Here is a 17,711-nt window from a genome sequence, read left to right as displayed (position 1 = left end):
GTGAAAGCTCTACCACTTTAGCAATATGATCGGGCATACTACCTCCCTCAGCCAACCTGAGGAGCTGTCGCAGCGTGTGTATTTTATTCACTAAAGAACTTCGATGATGGTAGCTTCTCAAAGCTGCCCACATCTCCGCTGCAGTTGCTGCCCTCATGACATGTGCTAGTTGACTATTTTCTAAAGACAACTCAACAATTGCCCGAGCCTTTGCCAACCACGAAGCATCTGGTTGTTCTGGTTTTCGGCAAGATATCATTTCAAATAACTCCTCTTCAATTAATATCAACTCCATGCGGAACTTCCATGTTGCATAATTGGCGTCCCCCAATCTTTCCACAACAAACTTTGCATCCGCCATGTTGATTTCTTCTCGAAATAATATCACACTAGTCTGAGCAAAAATAGTTTTTTTATACAATGTTATTTATATTGTAAACAACAATTTAATAAAAAACACGACCTTATCTGGCTGGGCACATAACCTGTTAAAACATAGCACAGATTGAAACACGCTTTTACTCGAAGGAACAAATAACACTGTATTTCTAATGAACTTATAATAGAATGGAATACGAACAAAGTATATCAACGGAAATGTATTTTATCTTCTTCATGTTGGTATAGCCCGAACATTCTGGAATCGCCGCTGCTTCACTGTATATCAGGGGTGTGTCAATGCCCGTTGTTCATTTCATCAAAAATAACTCATTTTATCACTGTTTGCAACGGTTGGCGACTAGCAGAAAAATAATAACTACTTTAGTGAAATGATTTTGGGGCGCTAAAAAGTGCCATTGGTTCGTCACGATAGTAACACCCGGCATTTTTCTTAATTGCTCGTCACTGCGGATTTCCTTGCTATCACGGCAGCATATTCAGTACTTAAGAAGGTGGATACTCCAGCACCAACCAATCGCAATCTTACGCATTTTGGAAGACAAGTCACATATTCAATTTCCCAATAGACTGCTACAAGAATGAAGGGAATCCGTTGAAAAATGTCTGAGTTTCAAGTGTTTAAAAGGGGACGGGTTTCGTGACGCTCACAATGTTTTCGGTTTTAGGTCACCCTATTGCATCGCAACTGCGTGTAATACAGCCTCGCAAGTTTTCATTCCTCGCGTGTACGACTACAAAGTATAGTAAAGCATTAATCAACCCGAAACCTTCGGTCGGGATGCATGAGTTGAACGTAAGAGTCCAAAACGACGTGAAATATCATACTGCGTACAGCAGAATGTGTATCGATAACACTGTGCTTCTACCAGGGCCGGCATCTGTTACGCTCCAGCGCACAGCGACATCCATATGACAACCGGTTGAAGGTAGAATTGAAAGAAGAAGGAAAAAAGATCAAACCAGAACAAACGAAACTCCGTTGAACCGGAACTGATCTTTCCGATGTAGGCAGCATATTACATATCTATTAGTATTATTCTTGCTCACGTCGGAGAATTCAATTTTCTCGCGCTTCAATTTTCTACACTGCTTGATCGTGTTTTACCATATCAGGTCAAAGATGGTTCCTTTTCAGATGTATTCTATTCGTTACTACTGTAGTCGTAAACTTTTATTGCTTGATCTATTGGTAACAGTACTATAGCCACTAGCAGATTTCCTCCTGGGTTAATCGCTTCGTTAGTTTCAGTTCCGGCAATAGTTTCTTTCTGCTGATCGTAGCTTTTCCCCGCATAAACCTCCGTAGCGGTTCCGGCACAGTAACGGTGTAGTTCTGATTTTGGAAGTTTTCCAGCAGAGCAATCAGCATCCGGGGAATGGCACAAGCCGTTCCGTTTACTGTTTGCGCGTAGCGCAATTCACCACCAGCGCTTGATCGGAAACGGATGCCTACGAAGGAACAAACTTATATTTTAGATTTTAGACTCTCATCACTTCAAGTACACTTACCCAATCGCCTTGCCTGATAATCGGTGCAATCGCTACAACTGGAGATTTCCCCGTACATCTGCCGACCTGGCATCCACGCCTCAATATCATACTTGCGGTAAGCTGGGGCACCTAGCTCACAAGCAGGCATATCCAGCAGTTGAAAGTGCAACCCGAGTTCGTCGAACAACCCCACCTCGATATTACGAAATTCCTCCAGCATCTCACCGGACTGATCCGGGTGACAAACGGCAAACATTTCCACCTTCGTAAACTGATGCACCCGATATATGCCTTTCTCTTCCTGCAAACCGGAAGTCTCCGCCCGAAAGCAACGGCTGACGGCGGTCAACTTCAGGGGTAACTCTGCTTCGGCTGTTTCTGTGCCAGCGAAATAACCGGCTAATGCCATTTCTGAAGTTCCCGACAAGCACAGCGTTGCACCCGGATAGTTTAGTTTGTAAACCTGGTTCCGTTCCCCATGGGTGTTCATGCCACAGCTTTCGATTATTCGTGCTGGTAAAATATCCGGCACGCTTATAAGCTTAAACCCGTTTGCGAGCAATTTCGCAACGGCATACTGAATAAGTGCCTGCTCTAGTTCGGCCAGCTCCGCTGTCAGGTAGTACGATTTGTGACCGGTAAAATTACTCAACTTTTCCGTTCGGAAAATGTTCATCTTCTTGGCTATTTCGGCAAACTCGAAAATTTTTGCCCCACCAAAGGTGGGTTTCTCGTTATAGTACCGAACTAGTTTGGGTTCGGTGCCATAGTGCAACACTTCCGGGTGGGTTCGGTTTGGAATGTTTCGCAGCTCCGCCTGCAGTTGCGTGGTTAGCCGGTTTCGCTCCGTTTCATTGCCGGCTGGAAGCGTTTGAAGTTGGGTGTTTAGCTCGTGGACTAGCTGGATGTTACCGACGCCTTTCCGGTGTTCGATGTTGTGCTGAATTTCCGCTATGTTCGTCGGGTTTAGAAGATAATCGGTATCGTAGGTTGGTTGGCGGAGATTAAACTTGTGATGAACGAATCTCGCCCATGACGTTCTGAACTGTTTAAATTTCACTAAACTAAGGCAGTTTTTTGGTGTGAACATTCTGAGATAATTTTTCTTTTATGTCTGCGTTAAAAGTTTACGCACAACATGGGAACGAAATCTTAAAATTATTCTAAGAACATGTTTCGCGTAACGCGCGAATGTAATCTTGCGTAAATATGTAAACAAAGCAGTGACTGCCAGCGCGATGTTTTTCTTTCATTCAACAGTGTTTTCGTCGCAAGCAAGGAGTCGATGTTTGAGCATCACGATTTGGGGGCTTGGACTCTGACATCGAAAAATTTTCTACCGTTCACGTTTATTGGGTTTCGTTCTCTCTATTGTACATTTTTAGGGTTTCGTGGAGAAAAAATTCAAATCACTTTAAAATTGAACAATTATTCCTAGACGTTGAATCTACCTATTCTCCAATTTATTTGAGTCGATTTTCTAGAAATCCCGGCCACCGCTATTAACAGGAACAAGAGTGAATGAAGAATTCTGTATTTTTTTTTTCAAAAATCCGTAATATTCATATTTTCAGCATTGCAATTGTTTATTGACTATATTCTTTTCGAGTAGGGTAATATCAACAATGTTTAATTTAATTTTTTTAAGGTTTCGCGGGGAGAAATTCTAAATCACTTTAAAATTAAACATATGTAATATTCTTCATACAGTTCAGAATCGATATTTTATTCCACGACCGCCATTAACAACAACAAGGAATAACGCAGAATTTTAAATTTCGCAATAGTCCGTAATATTTCCATTTCTGGGATTAAAGTTGTTTAATCGATATATTCTATTCTAGTAGGGTAATGTCACCAATGTTCTATTTTTGTTATTTGTTGAATTTCACATCATCTGACACATAGGTAGTCTTAATGATAAACTAAATCTAGGATGTACACGTAATAAAAATCCCTTTTGGAGAATATTTATGCTTGTCGACTACGGAGAAGTTGCTTGAACATATTTACCGACATGTTAAAGTCAAATGAGGCTGCAACGGTGTTGAAGCTTGCTGACATAAAGCGAATGGGATCATGTTGTCCATATGATGCATTACGCTGGGGTAGAGAAAGAAAATTTCTTCGTCTTAATGATCATTCTGGAGCATATAAATCTAATAACTGTAAAATTCTTGGGGCGTCAATCTCACCAGCAAGAATTTTGAATACGAAGGTAGCCTGTGCATCCAAACGTCTTTTATGCAGTGTTCCCATGCCTAAAAGTCGGCAACGATCAGAATACTCCGGTAGCTGCTGCGGATCTTGCCATGGTAGAAAACGTAGGGCGTAACGTACGAACTTCCGTTGCACCGCTTCAATTTTTGTTACCCAATTTGCGTTGAATGGACACCACACTACGGAATTCGTTTCAAGAACAGAACGGACCAGGGAGATGTACAGTGATCGAAGGCACAACGAATCGCGGAATTCCGATGCTATCTTAAAGATAAATCCAAGTTGTCGATTCGCCTTTGCAATAATCTCGTTTTAGTGCGCCCTGAATGATAGCGTTGCGTCTAAAGTAACACCCAAGTCTCGAACCTGATTAACTTTCGTTAATGTTTGGTCAAACAAGGTGTAGCTGAACGTTATAGGATCATTTTTTCTATGGAAAGAGATTACGCAACATTTCTGGACACTAATTGTTAGCAGGTTGTTGGTACACCACTTATAAAAATGTTGATAAGCCGCTGGAGTTCATGACAGTCAGCGATACTTCGTTTAATCCGCATCAATTTGACATCGTCCGCAAAAAACATTCGGCTTGGCATTAATAAGGATGCGTCATTTATGAACAGTGCAAAGAGCAGTGGTCCTAAATTACTGCCCTGCGGAACGCCGGATAGATTCAAAAAGTGTAGAATGTTGTGATTCGATTTTAACGTACAGCGTTCGATTTACCAAATAGGATCTTAGCCATTGTACGAGGGCAGAAGCAACTCCTAATTTTTCCAACTTGGCGAGCAGGCATGGTCAACGCGATCGAACGCAGCTTTTAAATCTGTATAAACTACGTCGATTTGGGCACCTTCAGTCATGTTTTGTATGCATTATGCGTAATAGAGATTAGTGGCTTTTCACCTTCGCACACTAGTAAACGTGGAAACCCATGTAAGATTGCTTTTGTTTCCTCTAAACTGTAGATCAACGCATCTTGTTGTGACTTTTTATCACTTCTTACCATTTAATTATATTCAGCAGCTTCTCCCGATTCCTGGTTGAAACTTCTTGAGGAGAAGTTGTTATTAATTTTGCGCCAAAGTCGATCTTCCGACCGATATCGTACTTTGCAATTGGCTTTTCTTTTGAAGGAGAACACTTTGTTGCACTGGAAAAAAAACACTATTCGAAAAATCTTTTACTATCCCTTTAGATGCCAGACTTTTCATTGAAATTAGACAAAATTTATTTATTTTCCTTCTGGCTTTAACGAGTCCTTCCATTAAACACATTATAAATCTTGTTTATTCTCCTATTAAGTCCTAACGTTAGAAAGCGAAAGTTAACTTCTAATGCGCCTTGGTCCCATGGGAGTGGCTTATCCTAAAGTTCTAACTAAACAAAACTCTTAAAATACACACTCTACGCGTGAGACCGTTTTCACGTTCCTTATCATAACTCTATTCTAGAGGTCTCGCGCGGATCTAGCATGCTCCTAGTCAGCTCGATCGTGTCTTATGGCCTCTTGCTGTGCGATCTTATATTTTTCTCTCGCTTCTAAGCGACACTAAATTATTCAATTGTAAAAATATCGCTTTCGGAGCGACACTGGTCAGGAATGAAAAGTTTATTCAGAACCTAGGGGTAAGACACTCTTGATATGTTGCGAAATTGTCGCACCCCTCTATCTATATCATAGCCAGAGCTGCGATTAATCCAAGCAACATGCTGACTATGACGAGAGAGAAAATATCATCGCACTCGTTTCTTTCTCTCATGAATAGCCAGCAACCATCACAGTAAGCGTGGAGATCCGACAAGTGATTCAATATCTTGTCTCTTTTGTTGCCATTTTCGGGTTCTCATTGTCAATCGTCGTGAATATACAGAGTTCACTCGGAAATGTCACTGCAATGCAAATCAAGGTGATTTTTGGAATATCAAAAATCGTTTCAGTAGCGTGATTATGTCAGTGCCAGCTTGAAGTTTGTTGCTATCAGGATTTTTTAAATTTGATCTGCTTTGCGGTCCGTGACGATCCCAACTCAAGATATGGCCACCAATGAACTGGGTTTATAATTTCAAACAGGTCCGCATTTTTACATTTTTCAATGATAGGCATGGTAGGATTTTAAGCACTTCTAAGCACTGCTTTGATCATCGTTACCATGTTACTGAAATATATTCCGGCCATATATCCGAAACCAGTCGATTAACTCCGGCCATCCTCTTCGTTGAAAGAAAATATGAATGAAAACTAGGAGAAAAGCAAAACCGTTCCGAACCGAAATTGAACAGTTTCAAAGTTGAACCGTGCCAAAATTTAACAGGATCTGTATATAAATATACATACCCATACGTATTTTAAAGTTTTCTGTTTTGCCACCCGCGATTTATTTTTTGCCGCGAACTAACACTATGGGTATTCATGTCGAGCTCGTAAACAAATACCCAGCCGTAAAAATACTCACCTCCATTGACGAGTAATGGAAGATACACAGTTTACGGCTGGGTATTCGTATACGAGCTCGATGTGAAGACCCCTACTGTCTTTAGTTTAACCTACAACAAGCACAATATTCAAGAATCAAATTAATAAACTCATGCTGTCAAAAAACAAATAAAAATGCAATATTATTTTTCAGATATGAGATCATTTGGAAAATATTAATAGATTTCTTTCTATAACAATTGGTGTTATGAAAAAGCACCAAACTAAAATACGATCAGTTACAAAACGAAGTAATAGTTGTTTATTGACAATGCTTTTAGTCGGCGTGCAGTCGAACCGAACCAAGCTTCTAAAAACATTTACCGCCGCAATTGCTGTGTACAAGCTGTTACAGAGAATTTTTGTTATAATATCGTTATCAAATGCTCAAACGATTTCGTTACTTCATAATAGATAGATTATTACTTCTCATATCCACTGGGTGTCAATAACTCAATCTGAGAAAACGGCGCTTAATTCGGTTTGATCGCACGCCGACTATATATCAATATCATACATATCAATTGAAGAAAAATCATTGATTTTATGTTTGCTATCCTCATAACATCATGCTGTCAAAATGAACTTGATATTTCTGCTGGTTCAATCTCAGTACAGCCATACCCGAATGATCGAGAAAGATAGCAAGAAAAAAATGAGAGTGAGAGTTGACGCTAAGAGAATCATTATAACATCGCAAACTCTTTTGTAATGAACCATGCATCGTAGTTGGCTGATTCTTGTGTTGCATCATTTTGGCGTAATGTCAGTAGTATGATATTGACTTTTCGCAGCTCTGATCATAGCCCATTGCCATTACATCAAACATTACATTATCGTTGGAGGATGTCAATTGACAGATAAACGATAAATATCAAAATATATCAACCAATATCGTGTAATATTAGCGAAATATTTTTCATGAAAATAAAGGTGCGTGGCCCCTAGTTCAGAACTGGGATTGGAGCCTCTAGTATCTGTAAGCACCTCCCCATAGAGCATCACAAATGCATTGTTAAGCTTTTAAATACAAATTGTGCTAAAATTATTAATCAGTTGAAGGTAAATTATCAAATTCGTTAAAATTATTCGCTTAACACTACATTTTTAAAAATATACCTAACTACTAGGGAAAACAAGTGTAACAGTACGGCAGTTTGATTGACAGTGAGAATCGAGGTTAAATTTATGCACATGGATTTTCTTACCAATTAACTTAATATTTAGATAGCGAGCAAGTTGTGAAACTCACAACACTCATTGAAGGTGCAGCTTATTGCTTTTAAAGTGAAACAGCAGCTAAACTAAAAGAGTTAGATTTTTGGTCTTAAAGAACAACTTGTAGAGTAGACTTTAATGTTTAATTTGGTTAACAACAAAACTCTTGTTTATAACACATTTAAAAGCGGAAATTGCTGTTTAGTTCCTGAAAAACATTTGATTTCACATTTGTTTCTTTCTAAGTGCATCCTATTCTCTCTAATTCGAGGTTTATAACACACTAATGAATACGAAATTTCTCAGTCAAAGAAACCGACAGAATTGAGCTAGCTATTATACTTCTTGTGCTAGACCTCGTTAAAAGCAAACATGACCGAAAACTGAAAAAGTAAATAACTTTGCAGTAGTTGAATTTAGGGTGCTAGAGCACTCTTACGTAGGCTGACTAGTTTTTTTCGGGATAAAAACGGGACACGTGATAAATTGATTTTTCAAAATTTTCTTTATGCAAAGCATGCAAACAATTATTTATTGCTTTGATAAACTCACCTGATCCTGAAGAGTGTGAATCGAGATTTTAACTAACAATTATCATGGTCTCAACTTTAATCGTGACTTTTTCACCAGTTTACGTCTGGTCAGCCTACTCATACGGGATTTTAATTGAGCTTCCTAACACCTTGTATAATAAGTGTTTATTTGAATAGACCATTTTACGAACTGACAGGTCTGATATTGATGATGCTTTTACGTGCGTTATGTCAGCGGTTTTAGAAACGTCACGTAAAATGGTCTATATTTCTAGAGAAACATTCCAAAAGGTCCTATCCAGAGTTGCCAATAAAATTTTTGATTTAACTGGAATAAGGCTGAAAAAAAAAACTGGAAAAAACTGGATCCCAAATAAATTTGAAAAAAGCAAAAAATGATTGTGAGAGAGCTTTTATGTTATGGGGATTGAATCCAGTGTCAGTTTTGGATACAGAAACTAAAGAGATAACTCTTCGCAAAAATTACTCATTTTAATCAAAACTGTTTTGTTTTGAGCTTACATTTTGTTAAATATATGGACTGAACAATTTCCTCTAACAGCAGCAAAACTTAAAATTACGCAGTCAATCTATCTCAAAATTAAAACAATAAAGCTCTCCATTTAGTTTTATATTTCACAAAAGTATTACGCAACATTTCCTTCCGTTACATCAGTGAAGTTGAAATTTCAATTATTTCTGATTTCAGTATCTTTTGGTATCTAATTCCTCCAATAATTTTTTAACTGCTGCGCAACAGAAAATAAATAGAAGATTTTTTTTATGGTCTGGTAAAATCTATTTGTTTGGTTTTATCTCAATCATGTCATGCCGTCTTTTATTTGACCGTGTTTCGTGCGAGAAGATAGTATACTGAAAATGCTGTTAAGAATTGTCATAATAATTTATCAATCTACAAAATTTTCGTTTAAAAATATTTTCGAAAACCAATCGGAGCTTGAATAAATGAAAAACTGGATAAAACTGGCAAATATCTGAAAAAACTGGAAGATTTTGGGAAAAAACTGTTTGACTGGATCACTTGAAAAAAAATCACAGGAAGGTTGTATGCAAAGCCACGACCGCAAGGTTGAAGTAGAATACTTTTACAAGAAAGACAACCCGGCTGCTTGCGTGTCAGTCATTTTTTCTAGTCAATAAACGGTATACCGTGGTGAAATGCACAGCTGTTTTAAAGGCGAAGTAGAGCTATACATTTCAACACATTTCGGCTTTCCGAATCGCATCGCGCTGTTATTTGCGTTCTGCATAACCGTAGCCAAACACTAAGCGACGCAAACACGTAATAATAGTCAGAGTATGCATGTAGATGAAGATAATTAACTTTGGATTATAGCGCAAAACGAGAAAATATTAACTCTTCGAATATTCATTTGTGTTCTTCAAATTTCAGTTGTTTAATTTAATATCCGATGAAATGTCTGTTTATTATCTGATGAAGCTCTTATATAGGCCAAATGATGCATTCCCAATTTACTAGGTTCATAACTCTGCCGACCGTGCTTGGGAAAGCAGTCGTATAACGACCAATCAGAGGTCGAATTTTGTGTTTTGACAAGGCTTAAGAATTTTCAATAGTACAATAGTTCGAATAACAAAATTGCAATTTCATGCATTTGGTAGGAATCTTAGAAGATTTTCTAATCGATTGCTGCAAAAAAAACGTGAGAAATCCATCGAAAACTAACCGATTTATTAGCATTCTAAATTGGACATATTTCTCAATTTTTTCAGTTTTAGATTTTCATTTCACATCCCTATGTAGCCGAACTTCCTGAAAGTAGTATTCTATTTCAAAGGCATTTTGCGGTTCAAAATCGTTTGCTAATTACAACCTTTGAGCTGCCCTAACATTGGGGGAATTAAGATACACGGACAACATGCACTGTGGAAGCTATTTCACATTTAGTAAATTAGACGGGTGCGACAGATTTAATTTGCTAGAATGCAACACAGAATGCTTGTTTGCGTTGACAAAAATTATTAACTTTCAATGACTTGTTTATTTGCCTTGAAAAAGGCATTTTGATTTCCGAAATTAAATTTTCTGATGGCAATCTTCATGCTGCCCCAACACGGGGGGAATAATGGCTGTCTGGCGACACACGATGAGAAAAACCGCGCTGCTCCTGAGACGTGGTGACCAACCACAGGGCTAGTGCTGCTGCTAAGGAGGGACGACTGCTGTTGTCGCTGTCTAGAACTATTATGAGCGGCTCCGGCTGAAACAGGCTCTTATATAGGCCAAAAAGCATGTTTTCAATTGCAAGGTATATGATCCTGTCGACCGTGCTTGGGAAGCAAGCATATTACGACCAATCAGAGGTCGAATTTTTCGTTTTGAAAAGGTTTGACTATTTTCAATAGTACAATAGTGTGAATAATAAAATTACAATTATCTTATTTTGGGAAAAATCTTAGAAGATTTTTCAATCTATTGCTGCAAGAACGAAGGAAATCCATCGAATACTAACCGATTTATTAGCATTTGAAATTGGACATATTTTTCACTTTTTTCGGTTTTAGATTTTCATTTCACATCCCTATGTAGCCGAACTTCCTGAGAGAAGTATTCTACTTCAAAAACTGGAAGAATCCAGTTAAAACTGGAACATTGGCAACCCTGGTCCTATCTGCTTTTATCGATTTTTCAAACGACCACTTGCATTCAATCACCACAACTTATTAAACACCTTCAATGACACGTTATTTGCTGAAGTTGATAGCGGAGGGATCACTCTAGCCTTTTAAACGAAAACCACGCTTGGGATTGTTACCAAAGCTGAACCATTACCAAAATGAAAAGGCGCTCCGGAGAACGATGAAAGTAGATAGGACCTTTTGAATGGTTATCTAGATTTGTCCAGCTACTAAAACCATAGCATTGCAAACAAAACAGCGATTTATTTATATTTTACTCAGTGAGTTGCACTAACACATTCGTCTTTATAGCTTCTATTTATTATTCGTGTTGACGGTGTTGTTGATATTTTTTTGGTTTTTGCATGCGAAAAAGAAGGAAGGAAATATTTTTGCTTTTGTCATCACGCACATTTTGACAATTACATATGAGTGTTCACGTAGGTGCGAACAGTCTTCAAAATCTCTTTCAACGCGAATAACCCGAATTCATTCCTTCAAAAACTCATGATCAACTTTACCTGTTCACGCCAACCCTGACGCTGCACCGTTTTCTTTTCGACCAGCTTGAACCAAATCCCCTTCACTAGCTGGCTGTCAGTTTGCCACCGTTCGTCCGTCCCGTCCGTCCGTTCGTTCGTTCGCCATCCAGAAAGAAGAACGAAGAAAAAAGTAAGCGAGTGAGGAGAGCAATCAAAAAACTGTGCTGAAAGTGAGAAAAAAAGGTGTCCGTTCGGAATTGAATTGTGCAAATTTCCTGCTGAAACGAGTGTGTCCATCGTCGCCAACACAGTGACCGCTTCCGGAAGGCTCTACACGAATGAAGAAGCGTAAAGCACGCACGGCCGCCTAGTGATCGTGAGACGACGAACAGTGACGACTATTCCTGCCTGCCTTCATCACAGTCTGTCTGCTGCAGCACCTTCTCCACCCGTCTGCTTAGTGGATTATGGCCTTAGCAGCCAGAAAGACACCAACGAAAATTTGTAAGTACAAGTAAACCCGGGGGGGAGGAAGAAAAAAGTGGCGAAAAACTTTTCCCCATTGGAAGCTGCTTCGGAACTATCGCGGGTGGTGGTTCCCAATCGGCTTCAGCGGTCTGCATTGGTCCTGAAAATGGTCATTCTGGACACAGCTGAGATCAAGGTTTTAGACTGCTGCTGCTGCTCTACGCATAACACGGCCTTTCCCCCCGTTACCACTCGTTGTTTCTTCTTCCGATCACTTCACCCCTGTTGCTGCTGCTTGTGTCGTTTTAGTCTGTTTTGGCTTCCGATATCGGTGCAACATTTAGACGACGACTTCGAGTGTCGTCGTTGTCGTAGTCTTCTGCGCAAATTCATGCTAATCTCTTGTAAGGTATAGTCGGAAGGGTGGTGTATTGGGTGCTGTTTTCAAGTGTAGAAAGATACTTGTTTTGTTTGTGATTGAGCGGTAAAATTCAACCTTTACAGCGCAGGTATTGCTCGTTTTGTGTTTAATGATACAATTACGTGCTCTGAAACGATTAACCTAATTGCATTTTTAGAAGTTGAGGGAATAGAATTCAATTTTTGATAGCTAGGCATATTGTCGGGGTGTCACAATGTGTTACTTGAGTGTTTTCCCTTGACTTAGTTACCGGTTAGTGGGTGCGTATATTATCAGGAGGCTGTCTACTGTAAAAGTGAAGTATTCAGCTATGACAAATTGGTTTTGCTTCTTGTACATTTTAGCTATCCAATGACATAGCTATTAGTATTTGAAATTTATCCCTTCCTCGGTCGGTACGAACTAGCTTTGGTTACCTATCAATCTGGGTTGTTTTGTGTTGTATGGAAAAAATATTTTAAGTGGTTCTGAAATCTCAAGGATGTACCACAAGGAAGCAATCTTAAACCACTGCATTTGTGCAGTGTGCGTTCAATCTCGAAAAGCGAGTACAGAAGTGGAAAAGTAGAAGTGGTCAGACCAAGTGGAGCAAGATCTTGGAAGTGTGGGACTATCAAGAAACAAGGTAACAAGCTGCTATGGACCGAGGACGTGAAAAAGTGATCAAAATATGACCACGTGGTTTAGGGACGGTCCCTTATCGGGTTATCAGGTTCCCTCTCCTGTCACGCTTGATCTGTTTCGATTTCCATTGTATAACGAAACCGACGCCTCGCTAGCATTTGTTTCCGCTACTTTAGTAGATGTGGTATTTGAAACTCGTTTCGGTGTATCATCGACCACTTGTAACTCACATTGATTCGTCTTCGGACTTCCACCTTCGCATTTCGCAGCTCTCTGGCTAAAATGATGTTCCAAACACCGAGTTTCCAATCATTGTCCCTTTCCGTTCACCTGGATCAATCCTAGCCGCCGTCTTGGATATAGCTGGTGAGACACCGCATTCCATAGCTCAGCCGGCCGTTCCGCATCAGACACAATTGAACCCTTCTCAGCCACAATCGACTCCTACCGGTATTGGAACCCTACCTTCACCTAGGTTACTTGTATCCTAGTTAGTGTTTTCGCTGGTAGCGACAATTTTCAATCAATTTAGGGTACAGTTTTTAATCAATTTACTCATTGATTCAAAAATGTAGGGTAATCGCTCCATTATTCATCTCAACAGCTTGGTGCACCTATATTAATCTTATTTCTCTTATTTGTCCAATTTACCGTCAAATTTCTACAAATTTATGAAAGTAAATCTATTTGCTTTTCGATTTTCTCAAGTGGCTGAAAGTTTTACGTTGAAAATATGGTAAAATTTGACGATAAATTGATCAAAAAGGCGTGATGAGATGAATATAGGTACTGAGATGAATATAGGAGCAGCTACCCTAGGTGCTCCGCAAATATTTTGGTTTGAAAAAGTGCTCCGCCGAGCAAAAGTCCTGGGAACCCTTACTCTATGGCCGCCTTTTGTAATCTGCCACTGGACAACTCTAACTTGCTACGAAGTAATGACCGCAATATGTTAAACTCAATGAAACTAAGTGCTTCATCAGTGTCCTTAGAGTGTTTGTTTTGTGCGAATATGCTCCTCGTTAGCCAAGCAATTTTTCACGTAAATGTTAAAAATAAAAACAATTTCATCAGAAGAAATGCCTAATAACAATGCCAAAAATGATTATTATGTCAACAAATCTAGAAAACTCCAAAAATTAAAAACAAAAACTTAAAAACGCCAAGAAAAGTGGATAAAAAAACAAATGATAAAAATTTCTTAAAAAAAATGGCAAAAATTAAAAAAACGTCAAAGGCAAAAAATGTCAGAAAATGACAGCATCATAGTTAAAAATGTTACAAGCGTCAAAAAAAAGTGAAAAATTCTTCGAATGTGAAGAATGTCAGGAATGTCAGAATGTTAAAAAATAAAACAATAAAAAATGTCAAACTGTGATAAAATGTTGTCGAAACATTTCTAAAAAATAAAAGTAATAAAAATGGTTAATAAATGCCCAAAATCCTAAAAATGTATTTTTTTTAAATATATGGCATTTTTCCGAATAAATATTGGAATTGTTAACATTTTTTGCCTCGGTAACTGTCAAAAAAATTAAGAAAGGTTGTTTGAGGAACGTAACAGTTCGAAGGATTTTTGGGGACCAAATGCACCGAAATTTCCTCGCACGGTACATGGAATGCAACCGCCTGCTTCGAACAGTGCACACGCTACACCTCTGGCCTTAGTGTGAGATCATCGTTGCATGCTTGTGCCCAGTCAACGGTTATTCCAGCTAAATCATCGCTTGAAGACGTTTCCACTACAATCGACTTGACGGATTATACTGACGACCAATCTGTACTTTCTGGATCCTGCCCGGGACGCACCGAATTATGCAACTTGGAAGCCCCCGATCCGCTCAACACAGTCGCGCCACTGCAGCCTGCGCTCATCAGTCGTCCCGGTCCTGTGTTTGAGTATGGAGAAGGGGTCTTCCAGCTTGCTAGTGTTGGCAAGTATTCTACTGTATATAACAATTCAACACCTGATATCCCCGCACCTTCTAGACATTCACCGACAAATCATTCCGACATCGTGACTAATCCTGGCCTACGGATATTCTACCAGAACGTTCGCGGTCTCCGGACAAAAATAGATGACTTTTTTGTGGCCGTTACCGATTGTGAGTACGACATAGTTGTATTGACTGAAACGTGGCTAGACGATCAGATTCATTCAGTACAGCTTTTTGGCAGCGCTTTCACCGTGTATCGATGCGATCGCAATCAGAGCAATAGTTCTAAGACGCGTGGTGGAGGAGTTTTGATTGCTGTGTCTAACCGTTTTAGTAGCTATTCTGACCCCGCTCCCGTTTGTAATACTCTCGAACAGTTGTGGGTATTAGTTACAATGCCGCTTTACAAAATCAGTGTCGGCGTTATCTATTTGCCTCCTGATCGCAGAGCCGATGTCACTGCTATTGAAAATCATGTCCAATCCATCGGATCTGTTTTGTCTCGTTTGAACCGGGACGATCCCGCATTGCTATTTGGTGACTACAACCAGTCTGGTTTGATTTGGAGTTGTAGAAATGATAATATGCCAGTTATCGACTATATCCAGTCGCAGATCTCAGCTGGGAGCTCAGCCTTGTTAGATGGTTTCAGCCTAAACCATCTGTCTCAATTAAACAACGTGACTAATAGTAATGACCGTCTCCTTGATTTGGCCCTGACTAACAATGAAACATTGTGTGCACTTTCTGAGGCAGATGAGCCGCTAGTACCTCTAGACTTCAACCACCCTGCGCTGGCAATCACGGTCCAGCAATTAGTGCCCGTTGAATTTGAGAATTGTCCAACCGAACAAAATTTAGATTTTCGCAGAACTGACTTCGACCATTTGAGCTATTTAATTTCTCAAATCGACTGGCAATTTTTGGAAAGTGGAACCTCCCTCGATGATGCAATTGGGTATTTTAATGACACCATCAAGACTACACTTGTTCAGTGTGTTCCTGTTCGCCGGCCAGCACCTAAGCCTCCATGGTCTAACACTCGCTTGCGTCAACTGAAACGACAGCGGTCTTTGGCGCTACGCAAATATTGCAGAACACGTAACCCGTTAACGAAACAAACATTCAATCATGCTAGTAACTCCTATCGGATTTATAATCGCTACCTGTACAAACGGTATGCTCTTCGGATGCAGAGTTGTGTCAGACGAAACCCCCGACGTTTTTGGTTGTTTGTTAACAGCAAAAGGAAAGAAGAAGGTCTACCGAAGAACATGTTTTTGAACAATCGTCAAGGAAACACGACATTCGAAAAGTGTGCTTTATTTGCTCAACATTTTCAGCAGATCTTCCGCTGCTCTACTGCTACAACTACAGAAATAGATTCAGCTTCAGATGGTATCCCCAGAGACGTCATTGACTTCAGCTCATTCACGGTTACCGACCGCCAAGTGGAAGCTGCAATCGACAAAATGAATTCCTCTTTCGCTCCTGGGCCTGATGGCATTCCATCTTGCGTCCTGAAAAAATGTAAAGCTGTTTTCGTACGCCCACTATGCTTGCTATTTAACTTGTCGCTTCGACGATGTGTTTTTCCAACCAGTTGGAAAACATCGACCATGTTTCCGGTGCACAAAAAAGGTGACAAACGCAACGTGCAGAATTACAGAGGCATAACCTCTCTTTGCGCTTGTTCAAAAGTATTTGAAATCGTTTTTTATGATGCACTTTTCGCTAGTTGTAAACACTATATCTCGATCGATCAGCATGGTTTTTATCCAAAACGCTCCACCGCTACTAACCTCGTTCAATTCACTGCAACGTGCCTGCAGAATATGACTGAAGGAGCCCAAATTGACGCGGTTTATACTGATTTGAAAGCTGCATTTGACTGCGTCGACCATGGTATCCTGCTCGCTAAGATGGAGAAACTTGGAATGGCCCCCGCTCTGGTACAATGATTGAGGTCCTATTTGGTAAATCGTACACTCTACGTGAAGATTGGATCGCAACATTCTGCTCATTTTTCAAATATATCAGGCGTTCCGCAGGGCAGTAATTTAGGACCACTGCTCTTTGCCTTGTACATAAATGATGTATCGTTAGTGTTGCCAGAAAATTGCCGAATGTTTTTTGCAGACGATGTAAAGTTGTTCAAGACAATAAGAAATACTTCAGACTGTCTCGAACTTCAGCGACTAGTCGACGTTTTTTTAAAGTGGTGCTCCATTAACCTGTTGACAGTTAGTATCCTGAAATGCTGTGTGATTTCGTTCCATAGGAAAAATGTTCCGGAAATGTTCAGCTATACTATGCTTGGTCAAACTCTGACAAGGGTTAACCAGGTCCGAGATTTGGGTGTTACGTTGGATTCAGCCCTGTCCTTCAGGCCACACTATAATGAGATCATAGCAAAGGCGAACCGACAACTCGGTTTTATTTTCAAGGTAGCCTCGGATTTTCATGATCCACTGTGCCTCCGATCATTATTCTACTCTCTGGTGCGATCTGTCCTTGAAACAAACTCCGTAGTGTGGTGTCCATTCAACGCAAACTGGATTGCAAGAATTGAATCCGTGCAAAGGAAATTTGTACGGTACGCTTTACGTTTTCTTCCGTGGCGAGACCCGCAGCAGCTACCGGCGTACTCGGATCGCTGCCAGCTTTTGGGCATGGAAACACTGCAGCAAAGACGTTTCGATACACAGGCTGTGTTTGTCTTCAAAATTTTAACCGGTGAAATCGACGCCCCGAAAATTCTGCAGCAGTTAAATTTGT

The 17,711-nt window shown here is 39.9% G+C and overlaps 2 protein-coding genes across 3 annotated transcripts in view; one reads left to right on the top strand and one right to left on the bottom strand.

The window, feature by feature from the left end:
* Nucleotides 1–1,526: 1,526 nt before the first annotated feature.
* LOC129728672 (serine--tRNA ligase, mitochondrial) lies at nt 1,527–3,081 on the bottom strand. Its single transcript, XM_055687126.1, has 2 exons — nt 1,912–3,081; nt 1,527–1,851 (listed from the first exon to the last, which is right to left on the bottom strand). The coding sequence occupies exons 1-2, from the start codon at nt 2,981–2,983 to the stop codon at nt 1,610–1,612; spliced, it is 1,314 nt and encodes a 437-aa protein (XP_055543101.1). The 5' UTR covers nt 2,984–3,081; the 3' UTR covers nt 1,527–1,609.
* Nucleotides 3,082–11,616: 8,535 nt separating this feature from the next.
* LOC129719685 (katanin p80 WD40 repeat-containing subunit B1) overlaps nt 11,617–17,711 on the top strand; it is a 47,922-nt gene continuing 41,827 nt past the window's right edge. For both annotated transcript variants that reach the window (XM_055671084.1, XM_055671077.1), the window contains exon 1: nt 11,617–11,987. In XM_055671084.1, the coding sequence (XP_055527059.1) occupies nt 11,951–11,987 (37 nt within the window). In that variant the 5' untranslated portion in view covers nt 11,617–11,950. The remainder of the gene's footprint in view (nt 11,988–17,711) is intronic.

The sequence above is a fragment of the Wyeomyia smithii genome, chromosome 1, assembly GCF_029784165.1.
Source record: "Wyeomyia smithii strain HCP4-BCI-WySm-NY-G18 chromosome 1, ASM2978416v1, whole genome shotgun sequence".
Taxonomy (NCBI): Eukaryota; Metazoa; Arthropoda; class Insecta; order Diptera; family Culicidae; genus Wyeomyia; species Wyeomyia smithii.
This window is presented reverse-complemented; position numbering and strand designations above follow the sequence as displayed.

Excerpts from the sequence above, each read along its gene's own strand:
- LOC129728672 (XM_055687126.1), bottom strand. The coding sequence starts at position 2,983 with ATGTTCACACCAAAAAACTGCCTTAGTTTAGTGAAATTTAAACAGTTC. Across the intron at positions 1,852-1,911 it reads TTATCAGGCAAGGCGATTGG|GCATCCGTTTCCGATCAAGC; the intron begins GTAAGTGTACTT and ends GTTCCTTCGTAG.